At 43.7% G+C, this 19,615-nt stretch overlaps 1 protein-coding gene across 1 annotated transcript in view; it reads left to right on the top strand.

Moving 5' to 3' along the window:
- Window positions 1-19,615, top strand: part of ADCY1 (adenylate cyclase 1) — a 562,816-nt gene that overhangs the window by 107,095 nt on the left and 436,106 nt on the right. The window contains exon 2 of the mRNA XM_033930390.1: window positions 12,028-12,177. Within this exon, the coding sequence (XP_033786281.1) occupies window positions 12,028-12,177 (150 nt within the window). The remainder of the gene's footprint in view (window positions 1-12,027; window positions 12,178-19,615) is intronic.

The raw sequence follows: 19,615 nt of genomic DNA, 5'->3' as shown, positions 1-19,615 counted from the left end.
TGTTGTCCCCCTACCTAGCTGCGAGGCTGCGGCGGCCTTCCTCTCACGGCTCACATTTAATCCAAGTAAACAACCGGGGCTGCCTAAAGAAACCGGTGCTTGGCCCGCCAAACAATTCCTGCCGTTGCCGAAATTTACTCCACCGTTCCTTCCCTTCCTCCATCAGGTCAGTTCAGCTCCGTCTATGTTAAAAGCAGCTGCTTTGAAATTGGAGCCCTGCCGCCACCGTAACACGTTCCCTCTGCCGCGGTTCCATATGTCAGAGAAGGGGCGAGACCAAGGCAGAGGGGAACGTGCTACGGCAGTGGCAAGCCTCCGATTCCGACGCAGCTCCTTTTAACATTGGTGGATTCACTGCACCTGATGGAGGGAGGGAAGGAAAGGTGGTTGGGCGCTGTTGAGCCCCTCTTTGCCCTCAGACCCTCTCCTAACTGCTCCCTCCTGTCTCAGACCACTGGGGGGAGGTGCCTGTCTTCAGCTGCTGGGATGGAGGGAGGGAAGAAGAAAGAAGGGGCCCTGGCAAGCGAGTTATCAAAAGCCAACCATAGCCTGGGACCCCTACATGATATGAATAATGACCAGACAACAAAAGGTAAGAAAAATAATTTTATTTTCTGTTTTGTGATTACAATATGTCAGATATGAAATGTGTTTTGAGGGAGGCTGCCGCTATGGCTTTGGACAGAGGGGCACCATTTTCGTGGGAGCCGGCCTTCGGAGAGGCTTGGGACGCGGGGATGGATGCGGGAGGGGCTGCCACTGCGAAAGGCTTTGGTGGGGGAGCCAGCCAGACCGCGAGTGTGGGGACGTTGTAAGCACGGATTGGTCAAGGAGCCGCCGCTTCCGAGGCTTTGAAATTGCTCTCACACCGTCACTCCCTCCCGCCCCAGCTCTGCCTCTGCCCCTGCCCAGGTTCAAAAGCAGGAGAGGCGGTCATCTAGCACCCGTTAATCTAACGGGCTTAAACACTAGTCTAATCTATATATATAAAATCGGAGGTATGTATGTGTGTATGTATGTGTGTGTGTGTGTATGTGCCGCGATCACGCAAAAACGGCTTGACCGATTTGAACGAAACTTGGTATGCAGATCCCTCACTACCTGGGGTGATATGTTCTGGGGGTCTCGCGGCCCACCTGCACACGTGGGCGGAGCTACAAACAGAAAATCAGATTTCACCCATTCATGTCAATGGAAAAAATGTAAAAAGCTGCCATTCTCACAGTAATTCAAAAACGGCTTGACCGATTTGAACGAAACTTGGTATGCAGATCCCTCACTACCTGGGGTGATATATTCTGGGGGTCTCGCGGCCCACCTGCACACGTGGGCGGAGCTACAAACAGAAAATCAGATTTCACCCATTCATGTCAATGGAAAATATGTAAAAAGCTGCCATTCTCACAGTAATTCAAAAACGGCTTGACCGATTTGAACAAAACTTGGTATGCAGATCCCTCACTACCTGGGGTGATATGTTCTGGGGGTCTTGCGGCCCACAACTCTATGTTGCTTGCTCAAGGGTGGGTTCACCCAAGAATTTATATGTTCTTGCTCCAGGAGGTGAAACTAAAATTGTTGTTTATAATCACGTTTTGCGTTAGTTGTATTGTATTCATTTTGTCAAATATTTCACATTATAATTTGAATATTGTACTTTTTATTAAGCAGTAAAAAAATAATTTCATTCACCACTATAAAGTATCTTTATTTGAATCCATTTACAGTGTTATTGCTATAATTAAATACCCGTGCAACGCCGGGGCATCAGCTAGTATATTATATATAAGGTTAACTTATCTTTTTATGGTGATTAATCTTCCTCCGATGGTCATAATATAGGCAGCTGAGTGTGATAAAGTGCCCGTGCCACATCCAAACAATTTCTAAAAGATGGAGCAGGTTGGATGGGTCCATCATTGCAGGCTGATTCATGATACTTTGTGATAATTTATTTATTTTTATTATTTTATTTTATTTATTTAGATTTTTATCCCGTCCTCCCAATAGCTCAGAACGGTTTACAAATGAACATACACAGTGCGGAGTAGCTAGACATATAAGTGGTACAACAGGTTTAGTGATTGGATTTATAGTTTTTGGAGAGAATTAAATACAGGGAGATTAAGCAGAGAGAGAGAAGGGGGAAATACAGTAGTTTAGTTTAAGAAAAGTTATAAGCGTATAGGTGCAATTTGTTAGTGGATAGAGTAAGAGAGGGTCATACTGGAATTTCGGGAAGGTGATAGGAGAGTGGAGGGTGGGGCCTAAGGGGGGGAGAGACAGAGGAGATCTTTAATTGAAGAGGAGGGTCTTTACCGATTTACGGAATGTTAATAATGTGTTCTGTTGTCTAAGTTGGGGGGGGAGTTGGTTCCAGAGGTGTGGAATGAAGTGGCTGTAGGATCGTTTGTGGGCAGTTTCTGTGAGCAGGGATCTTCCGGGGGGGATGCATAGGCGTATCTCTGACTTTGAGCGGAGGGTGCGAGTGGGGTTGTAGATGGGAAGTTTGGATTTTATGTAGGAGGGGGTGGTGGAGTAGATTCTCTTGTGGGCAATTGTCAGGGCTTTGAAAGTACAGCGTTGGCTAATTGGGAGCCAGTGTTCAGCATGGAGTGCCGGGGAGATGGAATCGTGGTAGTTGAGGTTGTGTAGGAGGCGGATGGCTGCATTTTGGACCCGTTGGAGGCGTTTGATATTATTTTTGGTTAGTCCATTAAATAGGGAGTTACAATAATCCATTCTGGAGAGGACATATGCGTATAGGAGTTGGGCGAGGTCTGGTGTGGAGATGTAGGGTTTGATCCTTTTCAGTTGGCGAAGGTAGTAGAAGGAGGTGGAGACTACTTGGGATATGTGGTTGGATAAGGATAGGTGTCCGTCTAGGGTTACTCCCAGGCTGCGAACTTGATCTGCTGCCGTTAGTCGAGTGGAATCCCATGTTAGTGTAGGTCGTAGGTATTTGGTGTTTTTGTTTCTGATCCATAGGAGTTCGGTTTTGGAGGCGTTAAGTTGAAGCTTGTTGTTTGACATCCAAGTTTTCATGTCAGTGAGGCAGAGTTAGAGGTTAGCAATTTGGGATGGCCGGTTTTCGCCTAAGGGGAGGAGCAGCTGGATGTCATCTGCATAAGAGTGGATTTTGATTTTATATTTTTGCGCTATATCGATGACGGGTTTGATGTAGAGATTGAATAGGAGGGGGGATAGAAGGGCGCCTTGGGGAACGCCATATTTGATAGGCTTAGGGTTAGATTTATGTGTCCCTAGTAGGACTGTTTGGGTCCTTTGGTGAAGGAAGGAGGTGATCCATTGGAGGGCTGTGTCTTTGATTCCGAGGTCGTGGAGCCTAGATGTGAGTAGGTGGTGGTCAACTGTGTCGAAGGCAGCGCTAAGGTCAAGTAGGACTAGAAGGGCGTCGTTGCCTTTATCCAGTATTGACCAGCTGTCGTCGATGATATCAAGGAGAACAGATTCTGTGCTGTGGCCCTTACGGAAGCCGGATTGGGCTGGGGATAGGGCAGCTTGTTCTTCAATGAAAGGGTGTAGGCGGTGGAGTACAATTCGTTCAAGGAGTTTGGAGACAATTGGGAGGTTGGAGACTGGGCGATAGTTGCCAGGTTCATTAGGATCAAGGGAGGGTTTTTTGAGAGTGGGCTTGATAATAGCTGATTTCCAGCTGAGGGGGACAGTTCCAGTAGTTAGAGAGGTGTTAATGATGGGGAGGATGGATTCTGCCATGGCGTCTCCGGCAGACAGCAGGAGGCTGGACGGGCAGGGGTCGAGGATGGTGTTGGAGGGTTTGAGTTCTCTCAGGGTTTCGAGGACCTCCGCATGAGTAGCTAGATGAAATTGGGAGAGAGTGGTGGAAGGGGGGGTATATGGAGTTGGTTGGAGCTGAGTAGGAGTGGGTTTGGTGTTGAGGTCGAGGTTAGCTCGGATGTTTTGTATTTTGGACTGGAAGAAGTCCGAGAGAGTTTCGCTATCGAGTTCTGTTTGGTTGATTTGATTGTTCCTTTGGGCGTTGGTGAAGAGATGGTTGGTGAGGGTGAATAGTTGTTTTGATCTAGAAGGGGCTTGTTGTAGGAGACGAGAGTAGTAGGTCTTTTTTGCTTCTAGAATGGCAGCTTTGTATGTGGTGGATATGTTTTTCCAGTGGGTTTTGGTTTCAATGTCCGGATGTTTGGCCCAGATCCTTTCTGCTTTCCTCAGGGATCGTTTTATGGATCGGAGGTCATTAGTGTACCAGGGAGCAGGTGCTTTGTTGGTGATTATTTGGGTTGTTTTTGTCTGGACCAGGTTATTATAGAGGGATTGGATGTTAGAGTGCCATGTGGCGGCTGCCAGGTCAATTGATAGGGGATGTTGGGTATAGGATTCGTTTAGGGTGCGAATACCTGCGGCCATATCTTGAGGGTTGACCGAATTAGGGAGTTGACGTAGGGTGGGGGGGGGGGGGGGGGGGATCTTTACGTGGGGTTAGGGCAGTATCGAGTGGGAGTTCGAATTCAATGAGGTGGTGGTCTGACCATGGGACAGGTGTGGAGGTGTAAGTTTGCTGGGGTTCTGTCGTTGGGTCTCTGAGGGTGAAAAGCAAGTCTAAGATGTTGCCTGCTGAGTGCGTGGGGGTGGTTATAGTTTGGTGGAATCCTAGGTCGGAGAGGGAGGAGAGGAAGTTGTCAATTTGTCCTGAGGTGTTGGGGTAGTCTGGGAAATTGAAATCTCCTAGGATTGTCATGTGTTTGTGTGAGATGGTTAGTTCAGTGATGAATTCGAGGAGGGTTTCTAGGGTATCTGCTGGGGAGTTGGGGGTTCTGTAGAGGAGTATGAGGGCGGTTTTTTGTTTGTGGCCTAATGTGAACGCAATAGCTTCTAGGGAGGGAATATTGATGGAGTTTATTAGTTTTGGTGTGGCGGAGGTTTTGATAATGGAAGTCACTCCACCTCCTTTTCCAGAGGTACGCGAGCAGGTTAGAGCCTGGTAGCCTGGAGGACATAGTTCGCCTAGCGTTATCCCCTCGTTGTCTTGGAGCCAGGTTTCGGTGATCATGAGGGCGTCCCAAGTCTTGTCGCAGATGAGGTCATGTAGGAGGAAGGATTTGTTGTTGACTGATCTTGCATTGATGAGTGCCAATTTGAGTGTGTTGTGAGAGGGGGTTTGTGGAGAGGGAAGAATGGGGATGAGGTTGGCAGGGTTTCTGGAACGGCTTTTTTTAGGTTGGGGGGAGATATCACCGTATCTGCCTTGGCCTGTAATAATGGGGATGGTGAAGTATAGTGTCGTAAGGAGTGTAGTGGGAGTGGTGGGAGTGGGAATGGGCGGAAGGGTGGTTTGTAAAGTGGTGGGAGGAGGGGCGGGGAAGGTGGTGGCCTGGATAGTTGGTGGCATGGCAAGAGGGGGGTTTGGGGCGTTAGGTTGGAGGGATTCAGGGGAAACTCACTATCAGGGGAAACTCGGTTTGGTTCTATTGGTGAGTTAAGGGTTGGTGGGAGTCAATTTTTATAGAATTAGATCAGGAGCTTGGAGCTGAAGTGTTATTATTGGGGCAGCTGGAGGAGCAAGTGGAGAAAGAGAAAGCTAGGAGACAGAAAAGGAAGGAGCCAGAGAGCAATCAGTTAAGTTAAAGAGGATTGAGTAAATTACTGTTACTAGTTATAGTAAGTTGTGTAGGTTGTGTATGCTGTTATGTTAGTTAAAGAGCATGCAGCTTGTGTGAGGGATAACAGAGGTCTTTAAACAAACAATAGAGGTCTGCTTTCCTGTGTCGGGAGGGGGGCGGAGCAGGGCTCCCACGCTCCTCTCTCGATGCAGGGGCTGAAAATGAGGACAGGCACCTCCGCTAAAGTTTTCTCCTCAAAGGCTGCTCTCCCGTGTCGGGAGGGGGGCGGAGCAGGGCTCCCACGCTCCTCTCTCGACGCAGGGGCCGAAAATGAGGACAGGCACCTCCGCTAAAGTTTTCTCTTCAAAGGCTGCTTTCCTGTGTCGGGAGGGGGGCGGAGCAGGGCTCCCACGCTCCTCTCTCGATGCAGGGGCTGAAAATCCCTTCCTGAGGAAGCACAAGGCGAAACTCGAGTAGAAGGGAGAACATTTTGGGCTTTTAGAAATTGTTTGGATGTGGCACGAGCACTTTATCATACTCAGCTGCCTATATTATGACCATCGGAGGAAGATTAACCTCCATAAAAAGATAAGTTAACCTTATATATAATATATTAGATTGTTGAATGGTGGTACAGATAACAATAGTGTGATGATGGTCTGACGGCAGCCGGTGTTGTGTGTTTTTACACTTGCACACTAATGGTTGTGGGTCTGATCACTATTTAAATTAATTATTTAATTGAGTAATATTGTGATATGAATATAGCTATAAAATAAGTTACAAGTAAAACATGTATGTAAAATATTGTATATAAAAATAATTATTTTATACACATTTGAATTTTGTTTATTGGTTGTTTTTATATTTGCATTTTTTAGACTCCTGATGCAGGCCTTAGGGGCCGAAACACGAATTGTGTTGAGTCTTTTTAATGTCATCCATTGGTTTCCATAATAAAGACAATTAACCTTGACTCTTGCCATTCAGACTGTTTGTCTCCGGCGCTGTTTCCTTGTGTTGGACCTTGTTTGCAGTGGATTCTGTTCTTCTGTTTTCATGACAACTACTGATGTCAGACAAAAGTAAATTTATACAGTTCAAGAAACTGCATAGATTTTAGTGCCTTTTCAAGAAAAATCTATGCAGGCACCCACACTGCCATAATAGCAGTAGTCTTACATTTGCATCAGTTGTAAACATCCCCAAAACGGAATATCAACAAGTGCTCATACAGAATAAGCAGATGTATGTGGAAAGGGTCATTGGGTATTGTGCTTGGGGGTACTGTAAACAAGCTTTTTCTTCACAAGGGAGTACATATGTCAGAGAAATACAACAATAATCAAGTTACAAATTTATCAAACAAGTAAGTTTTTAACAATCCTAAAGGAATAGTTTTTAGCAACTATCTGGTTTTATGAGTTATCAGACCTCCAGTGAAGTAGGACTCTTACATAAGAACATAAGAACATAAGAAGTTGCCTCCGCTGAGGCAGACCAGAGGTCCATCTCGCCCAGCGGTCCGCTCCCGCGGCGGCCCATCAGGCCCATTGCCTGAGCAATGGTCCCAGACTATCCCTACAACCTACCGCTACTCTATCTGTACCCCTCAATTCCCTTATCCTCTAGGAACCTATCCAAACCTTCTTTGAAGCCCTGTAACGTGCTCTGGCCTATCACAGCCTCCGGAAGCGCGTTCCATGTGTCCACCACCCTCTGGGTGAAAAAGAACTTTCTGGCATTTGTTCTAAACCTGTCTCCTTTCAATTTTTCCGAGTGCCCCCTTGTACTTGTGGTTCCCCGTAATCTGAAAAATCTGTCCCTGTCTACCTTTTCTATACCCTTCAGGATCTTGAAGGTTTCTATCATGTCTCCTCTAAGTCTCCGCTTTTCCAGGGAGAACAGCCCCAGCTTTTTCAGTCTGTCAGTATATGAGAGGTTTTCCATACCTCTTATCAGTTTAGTTGCTCTTCTCTGGACTCCCTCAAGTACCGCCATGTCCTTTTTGAGGTACGGCGACCAATATTGGACACAGTACTCTTGGATCATCTGAGTCTGTGCCTGTCTTGGACCACCGGACATATGACCAAGCAGTGGGTGACAGTGCTGAGGTAAAGGTCCCCTTGAGTCTAGTGTCACCTCTTTCCCTGATGTGCTAGAAAGGAGCACTGTATCAGCTGGTACCAACTTTATATCTTTTTTGAGAATCAAAAACAAAAAACACAGATCCTTTCCAAAAAATCCTACCCAAACTAGAATAGTTTGTACGATATCATAAGAATATCATATGTTATCCCAAGTCCGAATTTTGTATAATTTTGAATAATCATTTATACTATAGCCTCCTTCCCTTCCCTTAATTAATAATAGTTCAAACTTAATATTGTGCAATAGCATAGTTCATAGATGTAATAGTTTTTGCCATTTTAGTTATGTGACTTAAAATTTCTTATCAGCAACACTTATCTTAAACAGCAAACTGCCGATCCAACGTTGGCTTTTTAGACTACAAGGTTTTGAAAATAATAGTAGCTTAATCTGATTATAAAAGAAAAAAATGAATTATAAGGTATCTTTTACCTATCTTAAATTTAAGAACATCTAGTAATATCCTATAGCCCTGTACACTAAAGCCAACTTTATATCTGGCAAGGCACTGGCATCAATGACTGCCTGACAGGCAGGGAATGGATCTCTAAGACAGAAAATAATATTAAAGATTGAACTAGGCCAGTTATTGGGCAGACTTGTACGGTCTGTGTCTGTGCATGGCCGTTTGGAGGAGGATGGGCAGGGGAGGGCTTCAATGGCTGGGAGGGTGTAGATGGGCTGGAGTAAGTCTTAACAGAGATTTCGGCAGTTGGAACCCAAGCACAGTACCGGGTAAAGCTTTGGATTCTCGCCCAGAAATAGCTAAGAAGAAAAAAAAATAAAAATAAAAATAATTTAAATTGAATCAGATTGGGCAGACTGGATGGACCATTCGGGTCTTTATCTGCCGTCATCTACTATGTTACTATGTAGACTGGAGAGGCATTATAGTTGGCACTAATGCCCTCAGTGTCTTAGTGTTGTGCCCCAGCTCCTCTTATAACATTACCCGGAGCCACTCCTTAAGGACAGGCATCAGTACAAGTGGGGCTTGTGCTGGTATGAAGACAGCCTGCAAAGTTGTAGGAGCTGAATCGGAGGGCTTAATGCAAAAAATCAGCAAAAAAATCCTCATGTCTTAGGTGATCACTTATCTCATCTATAAAGACTCCATATAGACTGGGACAGGAGGGATCCCTCCTATCTCCTGTCCCAGTCGACTCTGACAATTTTTTTTTTACCTCCCTTGCGCTTTTTTTGAATCCCTGGTGTTCCAGCGGTATACCGGACACGAGCGAGCTTTCCACGCTCCTGCCCCATGCTGAGCCCCTCTGAATGGCTGCTGCGTGTTCTTGTGGTCCAGCAGTGTACCGGGCAGGAGTGAACTTTTTGTGCTCCAGTCCGTCGCTGAGCTGTTTGCTGAATGGCTGCCACCAGTTCTCATGGGACTTAAAAAAATTTTCAGAGTCAGCCAGGACAGGAGACAGGAGGGATCCCTCCTGTCCTGGTCTTCCACTGGACCACCAGATCACATGGCAGGCTCAGTGGAGGCCTGCAGGACATCGGGTGAGAGGGGGGACAGGGTACAGGACAGGGAGGTGGGACAGGGTGCAGAGCCTGGCAGGGAGGGAGGGGGGACAGGGTGGAGAGCCTAGCAGGGCAGAGAGTGAGGGGGGATGGGTGCAGAGCCTGGAAGGGCAGGGCACATGAATACTAACCCCCCTCTCCCCCCAGCTTATATTTGAGTCAACCTTTTTTCTCCTTTTTGGAGGGGGAAAAGAGTACTGCGACTTATATTTGGATCATCTTATATTCGAGTATATATGGTAAATACTTTAATTTTTCAAGTTTTGAGACCATAGTTTATTGGAAAATATGAAAATTTTTTAATTTTATGCCTGTTTTGATGTGGACATTTGGTGAAATTGGACATCTTTAATGTGAAAATTCTTGAAATAATGTACCATGATACCTAAATCTTTGCAAGGTCATAACTTTTTAACCATACAAGATAGAAGGATGTGGTTTACACCTATATCCTCCAAATGTAAGTGGCTATAAAGCCTGCAGGTTATCAAAAATTTTATATCTGAAGACTTTATGAGAGTTTGTTAATGTAGAGTTATCTTATATATGTTTGCCACTAATATGTACTCAATATAATTGTATCTCACAGTAGCTCCAATTATTTTATATATATCAGGGGTTCTGGTATCTGCTAAATACAGGCATATTTTCAAAGATAGAAGATGAGTATTTAATAGAATTTTTTGTCTGGACCTTCGGAGTATAGCCGAGTACTAGATGCTTCCGGTTGCTATCATTTTCATCGGTCCAATTTTTATTGATTTTTATAAATACTTCTATTTTTGTTCACAATTTTGAAATTTTAACTTAAGATATTGCTCTTACTTATACTCTAACTAGAAGAGAGCCACTAAACTTATAGTGGATTGTCACTCAACTTTCCTTCAGGGTCGAGAGAAAACATTTGAGGGGGCTATCAATTGCATTGTTAGAGTATAAGTAAGAACAATATCTTAAGTTAAAATTTCAAAATTGTGAACAGAAATAGAAGTATTTATAAAAATCAATAAAAATTGGACTGATGAAGATGATAGCAACTTGAAGCATCTAGTACCCGGCTGCACTCCGAAGGTCCAGACAAAAAATTCTATTAAATACTCATCTTCTATCTTTGAAAATATGCCTGTATTGAGCAGACCCCAGATATATATAAAATAATTGGAGCTACTGTGAGATACAATTATGTTAATACAGGGTAACATATGCTATTTATATCTTCTAGATTGGTTCCAGACAGGTGTAAGAATTGAAACCGAAATTGCGGAACACATATACTATAGTTTATTAAACAAGTAACATGGGTCTTAGTGCATACTATAAGTGCACAGCTAGTGTTTAACAGTTAACCCAGCAGCTTAACATTTTGGAAGGTAATTCTATACTGTAGGTGCTAAACATTTACCTGTGAAAATACTTAGAATAGGAACATTAACACATGTACTTGCATGCTTATGTGCTGCCCATGCGTCTGTTAATCACCATTCTTTAACTATGTGCATACCTGAGATTGCGCATAGTTTGAAGAGGAGTGTACACATGGGCAACGTGTGGGCACAGCATGCATGTATGCATGAAACTTGCAGAATAGGTAGGTGCAAGCATTTGTACCTACTCTAAAGCTGGCATAAGTGTTTATGCCTAAGCACTTGCCCACAGGGGAGTCTTATCAATTAGGCAGAAGGAATTAGATTCTATAAATGATGCCCAAAAATCTGGTGCTGAAAAAAAATAGTGCCGCTTGCAAAATAGTGTTTAGCACTTGAACCATGCCTAAATGTGAAGTAAATCCTCATGCCTAAATTAGGTGCAGATCACCCCTTATTCTATAACTGCACATGTAAATTACCTGAATACCCCTAGTCTGCACCCCCTTTTTGGAACCACATGTAAAATTTAGGCAGGGATCCCTCACCTAAATGTACACACGTAAACTTTAATTAACTACGACTGCTATTATTTCTATAGTGCTACCAGACGCACACAGTGCTGCACAGAGTCACAAAAAATAAGAAAACAGTCCCTGCTCAAAAGAGATTACAATCTAAACAGGCAAGACAGACAAACAGGATGTCATGGATACAGTTAAGGGGAACAGTTAATCAGCGGGCTAGGGTGGAGGGCAGAGGAGTAGGGTTAAGGATTAAAAGCTATATCAAAAAGGTGGGTTTTCAGTCTGCTTCTAAACAAGGGAAGGAAAGGGTCTTGACGGACAAACTTGGGTAATTTATTCCAGCCATAAGGGGCAGTTAGATGAAAGGAACAAAGTCTGGAATTGGCGGTAGAAGAGAAGGGTAACGCTAAGAGTGATTTATCAATAATTGCTTATTAAGATCCCAATTATCAGCGCTAATTGGCTTGTTATTCAATTAAATTGTGTGTGCATCCGTGCCTAGGGCCCATGAAAATGTTTTTTTTTTTTTTTTTCTATAATCAGAAAGAATAAAAATGAAGTAAAAATTATTTTCATGCCTTATCTGTCATCCTTGAAAATATGCATAATAAATAGAATACAAATACATAAGATTCAAATAAAATACTGTATACATACAATTCAAATTAAAAGCTCAGCCATATATTTAATGCTTTCAAGGGAAAGACCCCCAAAAAGTCATAATGCAGTTCTGCCTACATACAGTACATACATACCTATACCGTTTAGTAAAAGAGACCCCTATGTGCCACTCAGCAAGAAGAAATATACAAAGGTTTACATAGAATACTAAATCAGGTCTTCTTTTCTTTCTTGCAGGTTATGGCCAATGCCATCCTTTTCATCAGTGTTAATTTGTCTGGGGTCTTTGTGAGGATTTTAACAGAAAGAGCACAGAGAAAGGCATTCCTGCAAGCCAGAAACTGCATAGAAGACAGATTACGGCTGGAAGATGAAAATGAAAAACAGGTCAGTTAAAATATTGCCAGTTTGTCCCATCTTTATATGAACATCTCTGCTCTAGGTTGCACACTCAGCAATCACTTCCAAAGGAGGGAACTCCTGTGCTTCTTCTGGAAAAAGATGTATACTTTTGCACAGCACTGTTAATCGCTATAATCATCGTAGTCTGATTTGGGAATCCATAGGGACAGGCACAGCGTGATAAAACAATCCAATCTGGAAGCAGGGTAACAATACTAGAGTGACACATTCTTTGCAACTAATTGCATCCCTTACTCCTAGTGCTGTTCTTTAACCCCTAGCTTGATGAATTTATATATTTGTAATCTTACGTGAAGGAGGATAACACATTCTCAGGTACAATAATCAAGCTTCTTATATTGGTCAATATGGGGTAGAATTAATAACATTTTGGAATCATCAATTCCATTTCGTATGAGGCGGTCATTTGCGGTACAATATTACATGTTAAGCCCCTTATAGATCAATATAAAGGCCGTCTTTTCCTTATAATGACTTGGATAGCCATCCAGATGATCACTTAAAACTGGAAGAACTATGATCGTTTAAATTTTTCGTTCTTTCTCCAGTTATAGATTTGAAAGGATGAACGCTGATAATTTGGGGACAAGGTAATATATTTAAATTGATATGGGGCCCACTGACATCTTTTGTTACCTCTTTATAATTGATTATTGATGTGTCAGTTTTTGTTTATTTAGGTATATATCCAGGGAAGGGTGGGGGGGGAGATTATTTTTGTCTTAGTTTTGTTTTTGGGTACTTACATTTGGGGGTGGGTGAATGGATGGGAAGATATCATTAATTAGAATAGGGTATGTTTTTTTGCGGTAATCTATGTTTTTGTGTTTTATCGAATAATCATTGGGTGGGTGGGGTAAAATTATTGATTAAGAACATGTGTAAGTTGAATGTGCTTTTATTGTATTATTATATGTTACATTTGTTGTATTGCACTAATGAAGTTTTGAAAATCAATAAATAATAATTTTTTTATTTTTTTTTTAAAGCTTCTTATATTGAGGCAAAATTTCTACATGCTGTTTACCTACATTTTTTAACCAAGTTTTTCTTTCAGTTTTGATCCTGGGAATAGTATGGTACCTGCAGTGATTTTTGCATGGTTTTTTTTTCCTGCACATCCATTTTCCCTTCAAAATAATGGCTATGGGACCTCAGTTATGGAACTCCCTTCCAAAGGAACTGAGAAAGAGCGAGTCTTTGATTTCATTTAGAAAACTTTTAAAAGCACATCTTTTTATGTAGTAAAACTGAAATTATAGACATTGCTCAGGTTTTTGAATACTGCATGTTTTGAAGAGGAGTACGTTTTAATGTTATATCTATTCTATACACGTACCTTGTAAACCACTTAGGGCTCCTTTTACTAAGCTGCGATAGCTTTTTTAGTGCACACAGAATTTTAGCACGCACTAAACCCACATTACCCAGCTAGAACTCACACCAGCTCAATGCTGGCATTAGCGTCTAGTGTGCGTGGCAATTCAGCGTGCGCTAAGCATGCGCTAAAACCACTAGCACAGCTTAGTAAAAGGAGCCCTTAGACTTGTAAATTTGCAGTATATAAGAATTTTAAAAATAAACAAACAATATGACTTCCTTTTCACAAGTGTGAAAACAAAATGACTAACCTATGAGTGTTGGGAGCAGTGCGGAACATTCAGTGTGGCTCCCTGCACTAATAACCGCTATCGTGGTTTAGCAAAATGGGGAATAAGTGAACGAAGCCTGGAACCTAGTACAGGAATGGGAAGACAATATGAAGATAAAATTAGACAAAAAAAACCCTAAATATCTACTGCTAAGTCCACCAAGAATCACCAATAGCGATTCTCAACAATATTCTATTGAAATTGGAATCAGAACTAATCCCCCTTTTTACAAAACCGTAGCACAGTTTTTTGCACCAGTTGCGGCAGTAACAGCTCTGACACTCATATGAGCGTCGGAGCTGTTACTGCGGCAACTGGTGCAAAAAACTGTTCTATGGTTTTGTAAAAAGGGGGATTAGTTCTGATTCCAATTTCAATAGAATATTGTTGAGTATCGCTGTGGTTGGCGCTAAAACCGTGCTATGGTTTTGTAAAAAGGTGAGAGGAGGTAAGAATCCTAGGGGGTAATATTTGACATAAAACTATCCTGGGAAGCACAAATATGAGCCTTAACTAAGAGAATATTCTAAACACTGAAAAAATTGATACGGATATGTCACTGCTTTGAGAAACCTACTAGCTCCTAATTCAAATCACTAGTACTATCTCAACTAGACTATTCCAACATTCTCTATGGAGACTGCAGAGCAGATACATCCAGAACTTCGCAGCCAGGCAAATATTTTCAGTAACAAGATATGAGAAAATATCACCTTTGTACCTCAAATTACACTGGCTCCCCATCAAAGCAAGATGTCTTTTTAAACTATACACACTGATCTTCCTGATCCTTCATGATGAAGCCTCTGTCTACTTAACGAACCTAGTAGAACTTCCACTGAGCAAGAAAAATCTGATGAGCAACCACCTAAGACTAACCCCAGCAGCATTAAATATAACATAATACACTCAACAACCTTTCTTTACATAGCAGCAAAATGGTGGAATTTACTCCCAACACAATTAAGAACCTTTCACTCTTTACAAAAACTTCCATAAAGACCTGAAAATCTACTTATTCACAAAATACCTAATGCAAGCAAAATGGCTTATTTAGCAGAGATGTCTAGTGATGTCTAGACCCCCCCCTCCCCCCGGATGTAATAATTTAACAAATCACATAGAACTCCTCATGGGAAATATTAGCGATCCACAAATACTAATGTAATGCAATGTAATTTGTACAAAAGCTAATTACATCTTGACATGACTAACAATCCTGGTATTGCCTCTATGGTTAAAAATAAATGGCCTGTTTCTGTATAGGACGCCCAGTCTCAGCAGCCGCCTAATTGGCTTCTGAGAATCGAACACGGGCGTCCTATACAAAATCATGTCTGTCCTAACGGACATACGCTTAACCCCAACTCACCACCCCGATTCTCTAAGTGGCGTCCATGTCACAGACACCATTTAGAGAATCACGTTGCCGCTGAGCTGATCACAGCAAGGAAATCTCCCTGCCATGATCAGCTGAGCGACAGCTGATCCCACCACAAGTTGGCAGGCAGGAGGAATGCCCACTCCCTCCTACCACCACCTCCGAATCCCCTCCCACTGTCTGCAGCAGGAATGATGCCCAATCCCTCCTGCCGGCACCACCCAACAACATCACCGGCAGGAGGAATGCCCAATCCTTCCTCCTACAAACCCCTAAACTATCCCCGGCAGGAGGGATGGCCGCTCCCTCCTGCCAGCACCCCCCAAACCCCTTACGGGAGGGATCTTAGGTGCCTGGGCCAATCAGATCCTTAGGCCCCTGCCTGGTGCATCTCAAGATGCATCGAGAAGGGGAAAGCCCACCATTCTGAAGAGGCAGGCTTCCCTCTGGCCAGCTTTTCTGTTAAAGGTATGGAGGTTGGGGGGCTTTAAGGGAGTTTCAGGGGTGTGTGCCGGCAGGAGGGAGTGGACATCCTTCCTGCCTGGGATGTTAGAGGGGGTGCCGGCAGGAGGGAGTGGGCATCCCTCCTGCTGTGAATTGTTTCACGGTTTATGGCAGGAGGGAGTGGGCATTCCTCCTGCCTGCAGACTTGCAGTGGGGCTCAGGGGTTCCCTGCTGCGACCACTCAGCTGATGGCAGCAGGGAGATTTCCTTGCCCCAATCAGTTTAGAGGCTGCGTCTAATTGAAATGTAGGCCAGGATTTCAATGGCCTACATTTCAGGCGGCTATCAAGCCCCCTAGGGAGATGTCTAGGGCCACTTAAGCTCGTCTAAGGCCATTTCCAGGCAAAACCACACCCATGCCCAGCCTTGGGCGAGCTTAAGCATCTCTACGTGTCTCCCTCAACCACGACAGATGCCTCGGGGTTTTGTTTTGTTTTTTAGAAAACATGCGTCCCAATTGGCTGGTTAGACAGTGGTAGGACATCTACCACTGCCTACAATTGGGACACCCTTTATAGAATATGGCCCAAAATGTATAACAGACTCTTAATGCCATCTGCTTTGGTGAAAACTAGCCATGTCGTATTTTTAAACTGGTGGACTTGTTTTTTTGAACTACTTATATGGTGTAATTTTTTTGGTTTCCTCTATGGTTCTTTAGCACCAGCTTCTTTCATTTTTTTTTTTTTTTTTGTATTTAAAATTTCTATCTTACAATTTGATAAGTTATACTGCATCACACAAATTAGCCACCACATTCCTGCAAATATCTACTGAGGGAACACTGGTTTCAGCTACATGATATTTGTGCAGGCATCCTGGCACCCCATCAGGTCATTGGCGAAATTCCAAAGAGTCCCAAAAGCCTTCTCTCCTTTATATTGTGAATTAGCTTAATCATCATAACTCAAATTAATTTTACCCCTGTCAGCACTTACACAAACAAGCTTGGGGGGTTTCACCTTCCCAGATCTCAAGATAGTGAGTCATTGGAGAAAGACTATTGTTCTGCATGATCGAAACATTCAAGGTACTGAAGGGGATAGACTTAGTAGATAAAGACAGGTTGTTCACTCTCTCCAAGGTAGAGAGAACGAGAGGGCACTCTCTAAAGTTGAAAGGGGGTAGATTCCGTACAAACGTAATGAAGTTCTTCTTCACCCAGAGAGTGGTAGAAAACTGGAACGCTCTTCCGGAGTCTGTCATAGGGGAAAACACCCTCCAGGGATTCAAGACAAAGTTAGACAAGTTCCTGTTGAACAAGGACGTACGCTGGTAGGGCTAGTGTCAGTTAGGGCGCTGGTCTTTGAACTAAGGGCCGCTGCGTGAGTGGACTGCTGGGCACGATGGACCACTGGTCTGACCCAGCAGCAGCAATTCTTATGTTCTTACACAGCAAACAGTCAAACAGATTTCAGTATTTTCTCATGCAAATGCTGTAAGAAGTGCAAAACCCAAAGCAGCAAAAGTTTTGTTTCCTTTACATGGACATGGACAATTCTGCTTACCTTTCTCTTATTTAAAACCACATGAAAAAGACAAAAGTTTGAATTCTGTTTGACTCATCGATTGGATATGATCGATTTTATGAAATATGACACTTAACAGGTGTAGGTTGCAATATCAGCTGCTTCCACATGTTCAGAATACTGAATGATTCCACTATTCGGGGCTTTTTTTACAAAGATGCGCTAAAAAATAGACTTTTACAAATTTTAATGCATGGGTTTCCCATGCATTGAGACCACTTTTTAATTTGGCTCTAAAATTAGGTTACCAGATTTTCCAATCGGAAAATCCTGACCTCCTAGACCCGCCCAGTTCCACCCATCCCTACCCTGTAATGCCCTAATCCTGCCCTGCCCCGCCCCATCCTAGCCCTGCCCAGCCCCCCCCCCCACCTGCTGTCTGCTCTTCTCAGGCAGGGAGGAAATCCGTGCATGCACGGATGCCACGCGATGACATCACGCACACGCGTGAATGCGCAGATTTCCTCCCTGCCTGATGTGATTAGAGGAGGTTTTTCAAAACCCGGACAAAGTGCCGGGTTTTGAAAAGCCGTCCAGTCCCCCAGACATGTCCTCAAAAGGAGGACATATCCCAGGAAATCCGGACATATGATAACCCTATCTAAAATGGATGCAGACTAGTTCTGAAATTAATGAATGGCCTTTAGTGCATGAATCCGTCCTGCCACCTATTTTGTAGGTGATAAGTTCTCCTGCATTAATTGGTCAGTGCACAGCAATGCTCACACACTAAGGTCCGGTTTCTCGAGCCAGTACCAAATTGTTAGGCACCAGTAGGCACTCATACCTCTGTTAAAAATGCTTTCCAAATGGGGTTTTTAACCGAGATTTGAGGTGCATACCAGAGCCTAGAAAATTGGCACTGGAATTGCGCCTACGTAGGCGCTTTAGAACACCGAACACTAAAGTAGGCGTGGCCAATGCTGGAAGTGGTACTAGGTGGCTAAAGCGCCTACTTAGGCACAATTTAGGTGAAGACAGGCGCCGGAAACGTAGGCATGGAAAATAGAGGTCTGCATGGGAACGGGGATCGCGGGAATCCCCCCTAACCCACGGGACTCCCACGGGGACCCCCCTCTGGCCCACGGGACTCCCACGGGGATCCACCTCTAGCCAACGGGACTCCCACGGGGATGGAAGGCTTTGGAAGCAGGGTTCGTCCATATAATATAATGAACACGTCAGCCTTAGTAAAAGAGGGGTTTTATAAGTTAATTACCTGAACAGAAAACAAAAAAAGGGTTCCACCAAAGAGATTCCACAAGGAAAACAGTAGCGCAAACACAAAAGAAACTGGAATTGATGATCCTGTCCGAAGTAATTACTGCTTTTTATGGGGACGGGCAGGGATGGAGGTAATTCCTTGCGGGGATGGGTGGGGACAGAGAGGATCCTAGCGGGGATGGGTGGGGATGGAGAGGATCCTGGCGGGGACGGGTGGGGATGGGTGGGATTTCTGTCCCCGCGCAACTCTCTACTGGAAAACCCTGGCCTACATTTCTGGCGCCTTCCTTTCACATCAGTGCAATTCCGAAATCAACGCCCATGCGTGATTGACATGCAATCAGCAACTGCTTTTAAGGTGGCCGCTGATATCGGCACCAGTTTGAGAATCCGGGCCTAATTGATTAGTGTTGGGCACGCCTACTCTCTACCCCCCAAAAGGCCCCCAAGTCTTAAAAAAATAAAAATAATATTTTTAGTGTTTGTTGGTGTGTGCCAGGTCAACATTAGCACAAAATTAGGGCTCCTTTTACAAAGCTATGGTAGTGGCTGCTGCTGCGTGTAATCTCTCTGATGCCCAGAGGGATTTAACGTGCGTCGGAGCATTTGCCACGCAGCAGCCACTACTGTGGTTTTGCGCTCCTGAGCGCACCTCGCAGCTGCAGATTTTAAGGGGCCCTGAACACAGGTTAGTACTTACCGCCACTTAGTAAAGGGGCCCCTTTATTTGATTTATTTATTTTTTTTTTTTTTGGTAAATGGCTGTTCTCATTTTACATGCCATCAACTACACATTTTTCTGGTGGATTTATAGGTATTTTATAAAGCAGCCTTTTTAAAAATAGCCTGAAGATTTTGAATGTCCCTACTTGTATATACATTGTTCTAACACCCCCCACCCTCTTTATTAAGCTGTGATCAAAGTCTCAACCATGGCCTGGGGCGCTAAATGCTCTGACACTACTCTGATGCTCATAGGAATGCTCTGGGCTGCCGTCGTGGCATGGTCTGGGTTTTCATCGTGGCTTGATGAAAGAAGGCCAAAATGATCTACGCACAACTGAGTTTCACACTTCTTGACAATTTAGGTATAAATATATATACTGCAGAAT

The sequence above is a fragment of the Geotrypetes seraphini genome, chromosome 2, assembly GCF_902459505.1.
Source record: "Geotrypetes seraphini chromosome 2, aGeoSer1.1, whole genome shotgun sequence".
Lineage (NCBI taxonomy): Eukaryota > Metazoa > Chordata > Amphibia > Gymnophiona > Dermophiidae > Geotrypetes > Geotrypetes seraphini.
Note: the sequence above shows the minus strand (reverse complement) of the source record. Positions and strands in the feature narration are given on the sequence as shown.